General features: G+C 38.2%; 1 protein-coding gene across 1 annotated transcript in view; it reads right to left on the bottom strand.

Annotated features, from left to right (window-relative positions):
- The window catches only part of PCSK1 (proprotein convertase subtilisin/kexin type 1), a 46,177-nt gene that overhangs the window by 19,778 nt on the left and 15,921 nt on the right, over positions 1-10,478 (bottom strand). Inside the window, exons 8-13 of the mRNA XM_080371994.1 lie at positions 9,112-9,324; positions 7,874-7,974; positions 6,662-6,895; positions 5,023-5,180; positions 2,904-3,037; positions 926-1,087 (exon numbers count right to left, since the gene is read on the bottom strand). Of these exons, the coding sequence (XP_080228120.1) occupies positions 926-1,087; positions 2,904-3,037; positions 5,023-5,180; positions 6,662-6,895; positions 7,874-7,974; positions 9,112-9,324 (1,002 nt within the window). The remainder of the gene's footprint in view (positions 1-925; positions 1,088-2,903; positions 3,038-5,022; positions 5,181-6,661; positions 6,896-7,873; positions 7,975-9,111; positions 9,325-10,478) is intronic.

The raw sequence follows: 10,478 nt of genomic DNA, 5'->3' as shown, positions 1-10,478 counted from the left end.
AGCAGTATGTGGCTGCATAGCTTCCTCATTTACACTAGGATTGTCTTCCTGACTAAACATCCGTTTTATGTTCATCTGGTTCTTATTTATGTTCACCAATCTTCTCCTACAGTACCTCCTGAATCCACTTTTACTTTCTTCCAATTTATTTTTTTGCACATGGCTGCCACATGGGTGGACACTTATCTAATGTATTTGAAGACCATAATCATGTCCCCTTCAATCTTCTTCATAACCTGGCTGAGGAAGGTTAACCTCTCTGTACATTATGGATGGCCTAATTACTTAATAGGGAGACAAACTGATGTAATGTGATGAATAAAGTATTCCAAAGATGTTGACATAATCAAGCTTTGTGAGAATGTACAATGCTACCAGCCTGTGCATCCACTGTCACTGTCAGAAGCCTGTAGTATGTTTAGAGCACTCCGCCTGAAAGGTAAAGAAGGGATAACAATGGAGCTAGCAGCAACAGATTCACCTAACCACACCTTCTGAATCAGTGAGTCCCTGACTTTTGTCATGTCTTTTTCTTACTACCTTCCTTCCAAGCTCCCTGGAAGCACTCCAGCAGGCAAAGCTCCTTTCAGATGTGACACTTTTTCTCACTAGAATTACACAAATATAGAGTGTCTGTCAGAGATGTGTTCCTCCCTCCTTGTACCACTCAACTACATTAGCTACTGAGTTCACTGCTTCAGTAGCAATATCCTCCCACCACCCTAAAACCCTTAGATGTTGGCAAATGAAAACAGAGATTAAGAAAACTATCAGTTCTTAATATGGATAAAATTACAAAACACAATTCAAAAGTGGTCAGGGGTTAGATGGAATGAATACAGAATATGTGTATTATTACTAGGAAAATGTATCGTTTTCTTATAAATCAAAAAATAGGTAAGGAAAAAACCTGCTTTAATACTACCTCTACAAAGTCTGTCATCTTCTCCACTCCTCTTCTGTCATTTTGCACAGCATTGTAGGATGTGTATACACGTGGCTGCCTCATATGTTCAGGGTGGGTAGCAGTGCCATGCAAAATTAATTTCCAATTTACAAACCTTCCTTCATTTTGTATTCTTCTGGACTAAAAGACAAGTGTGGTATTAGCGTAAGTTCTCAGGACATAAGAAGAGGAGACAGGACACTTGATCATAAAGTAGATGGAAGTAACTAAAATAAATTGTAAGGTTTTTACTACCTAAATTCAGACAATGATTTGTAAGCACAAAAGACTGGTATATTGAAGACAGGACATATCAGAAAGTGGGATTTAATACACTGGCTTTACTCAAAAAATACACATTTTGATGCAATGTAATTATTAATTAATCATTTAAGCATGAACAGAATTTTGTCACAACACAGAATGCTAAAAATTACTGAAGTAGTATTCTGTGTTAATAGGATTTGTTCAATAAGCCATTCCTTGCCTTGGCAATTTCCTCACAAAAGTTAACATCGGAATAGCAATTTGGAATAATACTCTGTAGTGGTGTACCACAGCAACCTGAAACACAGCATGTGGAAGTGAGCAATACATGCTTTGTCCATTATTTTTGGTAGCAGTATTTAAATAGTAGAAAGTGGGAGACAAGTATAGAGAACACTAAAATGTTATTTTACCAAAGCTTCTTTCAGAATTTTTGCTCAGTCGTTTAGTGACTGAAGATAGCTGCTGAAGCTCTTCTTGTCTAATAGAAGTCTACACCAAAGTTTACATACGCAACTTACATGACAACTAAATTATGAGTAACTCTGCCCAGGAATCTGTGATTTCAACTAGGGTCATTAATATGAAAACGTATTTCAGGAACCACAAAACCCTATAAGCTGAGGAAAGCTTGAGGACAAAAAGCTTGGTTTATTTTAAGTTTCAGGAACTTTTCAGTTGAAAATGGAAAATGAGAGATAATTACAAGCTCAGCTTAACTTTGTTCCAAAAAAATGCATTACATTAAATACAAAGAACAGGATATCTGTAACCACAGGGTTATCTATAAGCCTGCAGTATTAACACTATATGGTTGATAATAATATTTACTTCTACTGCCTTGTCCATCTGCTGAGTACTTGGCATTATCCTCCTGTTTACAATTTGAGGTCAACAGGGGTTGGAGGCTCAGTGTCTGATAGGAAGCATTCAGTTTCTGGCACGATCTGACCCCTAATGACAAGCTTATTAGCAGACAACTTTAATGAAATTCTCCACAGATGAGTGCATTTCATCACCCTCTCTTTAAAGGGAATGATTTTTCAGTTGCCTATCAAGCAGCTTTATTCTGGTGTCTCAGTGTTGTAATCTGTATTCCCAGGTGATTTTAGTAAACTTATTTCTGTCATATGTGTAGATTTCTTGGCTTTAATCCTTAAACATTGTTTGGCAGTAATTAAGAAAGGAGTTAGGGAAAGATATACATCAGAACAGCTCTCTGAGGTCACCAGAAATTCATTAATTCAAAAGGTTTTGAGTTAATGAAAATTATACACATGCACCAAAAGAAGACTAGATCTATCCTGTGTTCTTTTCTGCAGAGAAACCTAATTTGCAGTTAATCATAGGTTAATCTGATTACATATTTCACTCCATGAATCACAGAAAATTATATTAAGTGATTTCTTTCAGTGACATATAATGTGTGGAAAACAAAAGCACAAATATTTTTTTGACAGGTACATGTCAGTGAAGTGAGGATGGTGCTTTGCACTTATGTAAAGAACAAGAATATCTGACCCTACTTTTTCCTTTGATTTTTAAACCAGGTGGATATTTACTTTAAATACACTCTTGCTGTAGCTTGTTTAATGAGAAGACTCGGTATTCAACATGTTTGGTAGTGGTTAGTGATAATTTATCTGCGTTAGCTTCCAAACATAGCTAGTTAACATACATACATACTTACCACATCAGTAATTCTTAAAACCCAGGTGCCTGTTGGATTCTCTCCCCATGTATGAACAGACATGAAGTCCCAGTTCTTAAAGCCATTGGGAGATTTATCTCTCTCTCTCTCAGCCAGTAAGACAGTGCTGGTCCCTGTGTAAGTGCAAGATCAACAGTAGTGACTCTTCTTACATGCCGGCTTTGACTTTTCCCATTGCTCAGCTTGCACACTAGTGAATAGGTAACCTGGAAAATACACTATTTAACAGTGGCTTGTGGAATGGGACACATGCTATTTCTGAGCTAGTGGTTCCTTTAACTATTTTCACAGCAGTTTTAAAAGCATAAAAACTATCACATTAGGTCATGCTAAAAAGGTACATCTTGCTCAGTGTTCATTCTCTAACAGAAAAAAGTAGTGCATGCACATAAAGTAACGTAAGAAACAACCAGCATTTTCCACTGAAGAACAGTTAAGGAAATTTCTGAGATGGAAGTTTTGAAGGCAAACCAGCTCATGCAGTGGTGTGAAACGAAAGATTTACCCTGAATTCATCACTGTTTTGGTTTTGGTTTGGTTTTTTTTGTTTTGGTGAGTGGATGGAAGTTGTTACAGCCTGGATTTCCAACAGGGTGAAAGGCATTTGTACTGTTATTATTATTACAAAACTGCTGCAGTACACAAAGTATTTCTGCACAGCAGGAAATATGTTGTGCTTGTTTGCCTAAAAGGAGAGAGCAAGGGAACTGTATTTACATAATAAGGAGCAATGAAGCCCTAGGGAGCCTGATCACAAGCTATAAATACATTTACAGGTAACACCATAAATATAGAAAAGGAATGACATACATTCGGTAGCAATGTTTTGCAGAAAAGTGGAAAAAAGCAAGAACCAAGGGATAAACAGTTTAACGATGACGGCAACATGATACTGTAGCAGAGGCAGTGGCACTTGACTATTGCTGCCTCAGCTAAACCCACAGAAATACAAAGATGAAGAACATATTACTGTAGTCAGTCTTTCAAAAAGGTGTGTTTCTCTAAGATGAAACCATGCTTCCTACATATGAGCAAGAGAACAGTGTGCTGGGAGGGAAATACCTCTACAAAAGGTAGAATGACAGCTACCATTGCTGTCACCTCTATGATGTACCTAGAGACAGTCCATATATTCACTCCCAAACTAAAACTTATCTAAGATGGAATTAAATTTGAAAATATCACCAAGAGTCAAAGATAAAACACCTCACAGCAATATTGCTCCCATAGGACAAAAAGTAAACTCAGAAAAGGGAGAATTAAGATTAGTCTTAAAGGGAATCCCAGACAAAGCAGGGTTTGGAAATATACTGCATATACAGTATCTTAAGCCTGCTCTCTAGTCAGGTCCTGCCATAATGATGTGACCAAGGCTGAGTGATTTATTATCTGTGAATTACTAGACTAGCCTTTAATATCGGTAAATTAGATCAGCTTAATGTTTAAATTCACACCTGAAAGCTTGTCTTTTTTCCCCAATAATACTAGTTGATCTAAGAGATTTTACTCTCTACAAAGTCGTTTATACTCATTCTCCTGGTTTGGTTTTCTTTTTTCTCCTTATGGTGTTATTTCAGGGCATTGCCAAGATAATTTGCCATATTCAATCACATTTAGTAAAGATGTACTAAGATGCCTAACAGACACTATGTTTTTAAATACACCGATGGGGAGACACAGATACATGAAATCTAGGGAGTCAGATTTCCTCAGTTTTCCATTAGTTTGTTAAATCACAGTAAGGCTGATAAGCACTATTGAACTATAATTTGTTGTCTGCCATGAACTGCCAGGTCCTGTTGCCAGAATGAAAACATATGAAAAACAGTGCCTTCATTTCCTGAAGTATGATTTTCAAACCTCTTCTCACAAAAATAGCCCAGAACACATGAAGGCTCAAAAGGGGTTTCAGAGAACCAGTTCTCTAGTTCCCAGGATGCTTTGCCCTCACAGCTCCTGTTGGAGGTCACTAGATTTGCCTAAGGATATATTTAACTCTTTTTTTAAAAACACTGAAGAACACAGAGGTGTTTTTTTTCATTAAATAAACGTTACACATTACAGCAACACAAGCAAGGCATGCCTTTGCCTCCTGTACCTGATGGAGATACCAGAGTGACGTGAAGATCACCTCTACGGGAATACTCAATCGTTGCTTCAAGCTGCACGTGCTCCAGAGATGCAATGGAGTTTTCTTGACCCTCACAGGCTTTTGTGGGAATTTCAATAATGACTTCCTCATTTGCTCTTAATAATCTGGCAAAATTACAGCAGTTCTTTTATTACTCACAGAAACTTTTGATTCTGGATCATTATCTGAAGTGTAAATGACACATTTAACACCCATTTGAGAAGGATGAGAAAGGAAGAAGTAAAGACAAATTCCACACTTGTTATAGTTTTGAATGCTGCAGTCGAAAACATAGGAAGTTCTGGAAGCACAGATAATATTGAAGTGGAAAAAGTGATAGGCACTGCATAAGACAGACTTGTACAACACACCTTGGAAGGAAGCAAGCAAGTTTGATCATCAAGGGTTTCCGTCAACGCTTTGCTGTCCAGCAGAGACTACAAAAAAACAGTCTTTGCAGGCAGCTACATCACACAACTGTTATCACTTATATTCAAATCTCCAGAAGGGCTCTTATCATTCAGTTAAAATACTGCAGCAGGCACAGCTGATTTAACCCTTTGGAGTCAATGCCATCTCAAGAAAAAAAAGCCAACTTCTGCACCATTCTCTGTTCAGAAAGATACACTGCATAGCTTTCTCTGCACAATTTCCATTACTTCTAATGAAAATGGGGTATCTAAATTACCACATAAATAATTCTAAATTCATAGTCATGGGATCTTTTTTTTATAATGTAGCATAGAGGACTGCAATAAAAAAGCATAAAGTACAACACCCATCAGTACCAGATCAACACTCTGTAAAAAGGAAAGAGCTCATAAAAGAAAATTGATAGTAAACCAGCATAAATAAAAAGGTTACCAAGCAGTGACACTCCAAAACACTGTAATATGTTTCTACAGAGAGATTTTTGGTGCACTTATTTCAATCTTTGAAACTGCTATATATTTTCTAGACAATAAATCAGTAAGTGAACAAGTGGAGGCAAAAACAATCTAGATACCCTTATTAATTAACCAGCTTAGTGCCTAATTACAACTTACCTGTATGTTGAGCTCAGTTTAGGCTCACTATGCTGGAAGCACTTGTGAATGTGGCTGGTAAGTCGTTTCAGTGAGCCTTTGAGACACTTGCGTTTCATAAAAAATGTGTTAGGGAGGTGACTAAAGCTCAGTATATGACCTTGATTTCAACATATATTATGCCTGTCACAGGAGAATTGCTAAGAGCAATTACAGATGTTTCTTTTCAAAAAAGGCACTGGGAAACCTGTTATCTTTTTATCCATCTGCTGATAGAGGTCTAAGTATTCATATCTTATCTGATCAGGTTCAGTCTCAGTATCATCCACCTATATGCTGGCTGCACAAGCAGACATAATAATCTTATTCTTTGTTAAGGCTTCATGCTAGCAATTTCCATCAGTTTTACACTAAAAAAAGCAAGCAAACAAATTTTCTTTGCCTATCCCTGAGGAGTATAGCAAGGCAAAACCAAATGAATTGCAAGAAATCTCTTAGTCTGGTTCAGAGCAAGCTGAGCAGAATATTAACCCTCAGGCTCCAATAAGATACACATAAGCTTAGTTAATGCAAATTCTTACCTTGGTTCAAAGCTTTTGTCTTTGACAATACACTCTCTCTTTTCTGGTACACCTTTCCATCTTTTGGGATCAGCTAAATCTACCAATGCATTGGCATTGAGTAGTCCAAACCCAAAGCGGCTGTTGACCATCAGTCCCGCTCCATTCTTTTTCCATCCTGGATTTCCAGCCAGTGGATCGTATTCTGAGGTCCACACTACCAAGTGCTGCATATCCCTCCATGTTAGATTTGGGCTGTTGAGAAAATGTACCTTGTTAATTGTTTCAGGGCTACCTATCATTTTTCTCTCAATTATTAGACTGCAGCCAAACATGCTTTAAATGTATATGGCGTCCCATTATTTTAAAATACACATCATATCACAATGCTTATCCTCACAATACTGCTCCAGGTAGACAAGATTTCCATGTAAACGAAGAATGAGTATCTAGCAAGATTAGGGTCAGATTCTTCAAAATTATTCAGGCATTTAAAGTTAACTAGCAAAACTAGTATTTCTCACCAGTCTTTATGGGAACTGGACTTTGAAAATTCACAGGGTATTTGATTCTCTCTGTGATTAACTCTACTTTTTAAAATATGGCCCTAAGTATATCAGCTTACGTCATCAAAGGAGTATGCAATAGAAAATGGAGCTGAACCTACACCATTAAGTACTAAGCCTAGTCTTTAATACTTAAAGTGTCTTCTGTGAAAAAGCCATTGTCCTGTCCTGTCCTGTCCTTTTTCACCCTAAGTCGTACGTTCTGGCTACCAGCCCTACAGGATCTGAACCTGCCTGCTCCCTGCCCGCTCTGACAGTCAGGCTTGGGTACCTTCCATTTTAGGTCTCATTATGAGCAGAAAAGGTTCTGTAAATTGACTAGAGACTTAAACTCCTTCAACCTATTGTCTTCAAATTACGTTCTCCTGATACATGTGCAGCCTCACCACTTTAAAGTGCAATTGACCAGAACTCAGTAAACAATTGTTGCCAATGCACAAAATAGACTAAAATTCCTCAGTCGTCACTTTTTACCTATATTGGTTCTGCTTTGCTAGGAAAGTGTTGAGGCAAGTAGCTGCTTATTTTTCTCATCAGGCTGAGCAAGTCTGACCGACAAGTGGAGCTGCAGGATGAGATGGTGCGTCTTCAAACAGACAGCATTTTGGGGAAGATGGTGGTATGGCTGAGAGAGATGAGTTTCAAAGGTAATTGTATGACATCTTACTTTGCTTCCAATGCTAGAGCAAAAATTCCTGCTGCCAGTGGTGCAGATGCAGAGGTCCCAGTGTGAGTCTCCGTACATTCATTGTGAAGATCAGCACTTGTCTGACAGAAAAAACAAAAAAACCCAGACTGCATGAATAAGCAGTTGTAAATACAGTCATATCCACACTCACAAAATAATCACTTATCCTTTACTTGGCGCATATTAATAAGTTCCTCACCAGCAGAAGAAGTGATGGATGTTTAAATCTGTTCATATTTCAATCCACTCTTTTACTTCAACTATAATTTTTGTATCAAAATGCTTTGTGTTGGAACAAAATACTCCCACACTGAATATCTTATTTTATTCTAAGGTTTCACAATCAAGTGTTTCAGGCTTACTGGTGAATCATAAAAACAGATCATTGTGTTGGGCCTAGAACATTTAAAATTACTGCTTGCTAGAAAATTACTCATAGGATTAGTACTGGTGTTCTGCTCCCTCTTCAGCAGAACTATAATTTGCAATGAAACATATGCTTTATTTGGAAATTAAACACCAAACTCATCTGCACATATATCTACATCTCGGGTATGAAAAGTATGCACTTAGGAAGGACTGATCTCCTGGCTAACTTGGAATGACATCATTTTAATCCCCATCAGTGCAGTTTAATGTAAAATTATCACCCACCAGGGCTGAACAAAAATTATAGGTACTTCAACATTATTTTATCACAGCAATTTTCTTCAGTACAAGTTCTTTCTTGCACAGTTAATGAAGGTACACAGACTGATACGCCTGCTTGCTGCGTACCTTTCACAGATCTGGAAGCACTATTGTTGGCTGCTGCAATCTTACAAAAGCAATGTACACCAGAGGTACTGACTCATGCAGTACACTAACTTCTTTTACCTTTTACTCTCTGTCTCTCTTCATTTGCCCTTTCTGAAGAAAAGGACCGTATGAAACCACGCAGAGAGCTCTGTCATACACAAACAGCAGACAAATTCAGCATGCCGATTTAACTGCATTGACACAATGATTTTGTTTAGCCATTGCTTCACAGTAGATGTTCCAGGAATACAATCACTTTTTGTATTACAAATGCCTCAATGTTTCAAGGCAAAAGCACTAAGCATATGAAACATAACATAAAGCAGGCGCTTGAAACCAAGCATTTAAGAGCTCTCACTTGTTATTTACACATACAATACATCTCTATAATTGTTCTGAATCTGGTAAAAACAACCTACAATTCTTTGGTCAGTATAATCCCCACTGCTGTATGCTGTGGCCAGAGTTGAAGAGCACTTCTCTGCATACCAAGGAGAAAGGCCTTGCTGAGAAGCACTGCTAATGGAGATAGTGTAGATACTATCAGTGTAACCATCACAGTCACAGTTGTCACCCTGACGGCCTCCATTTCCAGAAGCCCATACAAAGATGGAGCCTTTCCCATTTCGGCCCTAGAGAAAATGGAAATAAGTAGTTATCAAAAGATATATCAGTCCCTGTAACGTATTCTTACCAAGTGGTGTTGCCACCCCTCCCCCCACCCCTCCTCCCCACCCCTGCCCTCCCCTAAGCCTAATAATTTTCAGGTAGAAAAGGATGGTTTTCCATAAGCACTACAGAAGACAGGGAGAGAAGAAACCAGCTATCCTACCTCACATCCTACAGTATATCTCTATCTGACTGGTCTAGCTTTAGTGTTGCAGGTACAGCAACTTTCCTCAGAATAGGCTTTTAAGTTAAAACCACAGTCTGTGTTTAACAGGTAATTTTTCCCACAAGCTGATGTTTTGTTCCCGACCATTTCTAGGAAAAATGCCCATTATTTTTAAGAAATGGCAAGAGGTTATTTCAGTTGTCTTTCCTGTAATCACAGAGCTATGGGTAAGCAGTATGAATGACGTGAGTGATATGACTTTTCCACCAACTTATTTTTTGTAAAGAAGCCTTTCACAGTTGTCATTCTTTTGCTGAAACACACTGAACCAGCAAGTGCATCTGACTGGAAACCCTCCCTCCTCTTACAGAAGGGTCTTACAGTCTCCAGACATAACCACATTCATTCCCTGCTCTGGTCTCCAGTGTGTAATGCAGGAGCAGTAAGCTAACAACCGATGCCAGCAGCTGACAGCACGTAAACCAGCACAGCTGTCATAGGGGAAACACGTATCACCCTACCTGGTCTTAAGCTATGCTAGTCCTTCAGGTGGAAAAAAGCATGTTCCACATGAAAAGCAGAAGTTCCTGTGTTGTTCAATATTAATGTGTATGTACATTCACTGGAAACTGCAGTTGAAATACAGATTTTTATCATCCCACACAGATGCAATTTGAAGTTATTCATGCAAGTGCTAAAGCACTGCAGCAGTTAAAATACTAAAAGAAACGTTTAAAACATTTAAAAAACATTGAAGAAAAGTATTGGGAAGGACAAGCCATGTCAATTACAGAAAATGAGATAGTATCTTTCTCTGAGAATAAAGGCTGCAGTCCAGAAAAGCACTGGTATATGTACAACACCTGCTTTGATTTCACTTAAGAATGCTACTGACACCTCTTAGATGCTTAAGGCTAAGATTAAGCTTCAGTGCTTTACCAGGCCAGCAGT

Source organism: Falco punctatus, assembly GCF_963210335.1.
Source record: "Falco punctatus genome assembly, chromosome: Z".
Classification (NCBI taxonomy): Eukaryota; Metazoa; Chordata; class Aves; order Falconiformes; family Falconidae; genus Falco; species Falco punctatus.
Note: the sequence above shows the minus strand (reverse complement) of the source record. Positions and strands in the feature narration are given on the sequence as shown.